This window comes from Microtus ochrogaster, unplaced genomic scaffold (assembly GCF_000317375.1).
Source record: "Microtus ochrogaster isolate Prairie Vole_2 unplaced genomic scaffold, MicOch1.0 UNK2, whole genome shotgun sequence".
Taxonomy (NCBI): Eukaryota; Metazoa; Chordata; class Mammalia; order Rodentia; family Cricetidae; genus Microtus; species Microtus ochrogaster.
In genome coordinates this window covers 9797462-9799452 of record NW_004949100.1, presented here as the reverse complement: position 1 = coordinate 9799452, position 1991 = coordinate 9797462, and the positions used below count along the sequence as shown (strand labels likewise).

Sequence of the window (1991 nt, the reverse complement as noted above, 5' to 3'; positions counted from 1 at the left end):
AGAATTTATTATAAGATATACAATCACTGTGTGCCTTGGTTTTATCCTCTAAAATGTGGAAAGTATCTATTGTAAGATTGAGATAACACATGGTAGTAAATCCTTTACAATAAATTGAACCAGTCCTTTATAAACATGTAGTTAATGTCAACCATAACTTTCTAAACTAACAGGGTATAGGTTAGTTTAGCATGTGTACAGTATAACAAAACCACCTTCTAACTATAGTTTTAATGCTTTTTTTAGCTGATGACATTCCAGAACTGCTTAGCTCTTCCAGTCTGTTTTCCATGCTGCTTCCCCTTATTATAGCCTACATAGGACCAGTAGCTGCTGCTATTCCCAAGGTGTGTAATTAAATTCTATGACTTTGATCTCTTACCATTTATATCTTTTCACAGATTTTATATCTTCCCTTTAAAGATATAGTAAGCGTTAAGGCACTAGGGTTATAGATAACAGATAAAATACCTCACTTGATAGAAGTTGTTAGTTAAGCCTCTTGTTCCCAGCATTGCTTATTAGTGTACTGACATACTGATTTCACACTTGAAGATCCATTTTATAAATATGATATATAAAGAAACATTAACTTACCTGCTTATTTTAAAGTTTCTGAGTTTGATTCCAATTCTTCACCTTAAATAAAAATAACAAAAGAAGAGGAGTGTTTTACAGTAGTAAGATAAGACATGAAGAAAGTTATAAACTATTGAGTCTCTGACATATTTAAATATTGAGGAAAGCTATTTATTTTAGACTACAAAAACTTTTAAGATATGGATTATTTTACTATAATAACTAAGATAAAATTCTTACCCATTAAAAATATTTTTGTTTAAAAATATAGAAACTCTATATGGAAGTTGTTACTGATAAGGGTTACCAGCAATTAGAATAGTTCATTAGTAAAATGAACTTCACATTTATTTAATCATGTTTTTTTTTTATGTCTACTAGGTTGCTGTAGAAGTTTTTGGCCTTGTCCAGCAATTGCTTCCTTCAGTTGCCATTTTGAATCAGAAGTATGCACCCCCTGCGTTCAACCCCAATCAGTCAACTGATAGCACGACTGGAAACCAGCCTGAACAAGGCCTCTCGGCTTGTACCACCTCTAATCACTATGCTGTCGTTGAGAGTGAGCATCCATACAAGCCTGCCTGTGTGACGCACTACAAGGTGAGCACCATTCTCAGCAAAATTCAAACCCAACCTTGATCTGAGATTCTCTAATGATATCAGAAAGAGTATTTTGCATATGTTTACAAATGTCATTTCTTTTATAGTAGTTAAGTATAAAGAATCCATAGATAATTAGGAACTGTTAGACTAAAGAATGCCTGAAGACAGAACTTCTCTCCCTTTTATTTAACATATATTCTTTTCTCATACATTATATCCTGTTTATAGTTTCCCCTCCCTCTCTCTATTCCTTCCAGTTCTTCCCCACCTACCCTCCCTAAGGATCCACTCCCTTTCTGTCTGTCATTAGAAAGAACTGGCTTCTTGGAGATAACAACCATACATGACAAAATAAAATATAATAAGATGAAGCAAAACATCAAAAGTTGGTCCAGGCAACCCAACAGAAGGAAAAGAACACCAGGAGAAGGCACAAGAGTCAGAGACTTATATTTGTAACAGTATTAACCTGAAAGCTATAGTGTATATGCAGAGGGCCTGCTGTAGACTTCTATTGGTCCCATTGCTGTTTCAGTCTCTGTGGGCTCATATGCTCTTTGCTCAGTTTATTTAGAGGACCTTGTTCTGGTGTCTTCCGTCCCTGCTGGCTCTTAGACTGTTTCCACCTCCTCTTCCACAGAGTTCCCTTAGCCCTCAGGGGAGGGATTTGATGAAGACATCCCATTTAGAACTATGTGTTCCAATGTCTCTCTCTCTGTCTCTCTCTGTCTCTCTCTCTGTCTCTCTCTGTCTCTCTCTCTGTCTGTCTCTTTCTCTGTCTGTCTCTCTGTCTGTCTCTCTCTGTCTCT

At 36.1% G+C, this 1991-nt stretch overlaps 1 protein-coding gene across 16 annotated transcripts in view; it reads left to right on the top strand.

Annotated features, from left to right (window-relative positions):
- The window catches only part of Mycbp2 (MYC binding protein 2, E3 ubiquitin protein ligase), a 231364-nt gene that overhangs the window by 133286 nt on the left and 96087 nt on the right, over nt 1–1991 (top strand). For all 16 annotated transcript variants that reach the window (XM_026788400.1, XM_026788403.1, XM_026788402.1 and 13 more), the window contains 2 exons: nt 247–347; nt 961–1179. In XM_026788400.1, coding sequence (XP_026644201.1) covers nt 247–347; nt 961–1179 — 320 coding nt within the window. The remainder of the gene's footprint in view (nt 1–246; nt 348–960; nt 1180–1991) is intronic.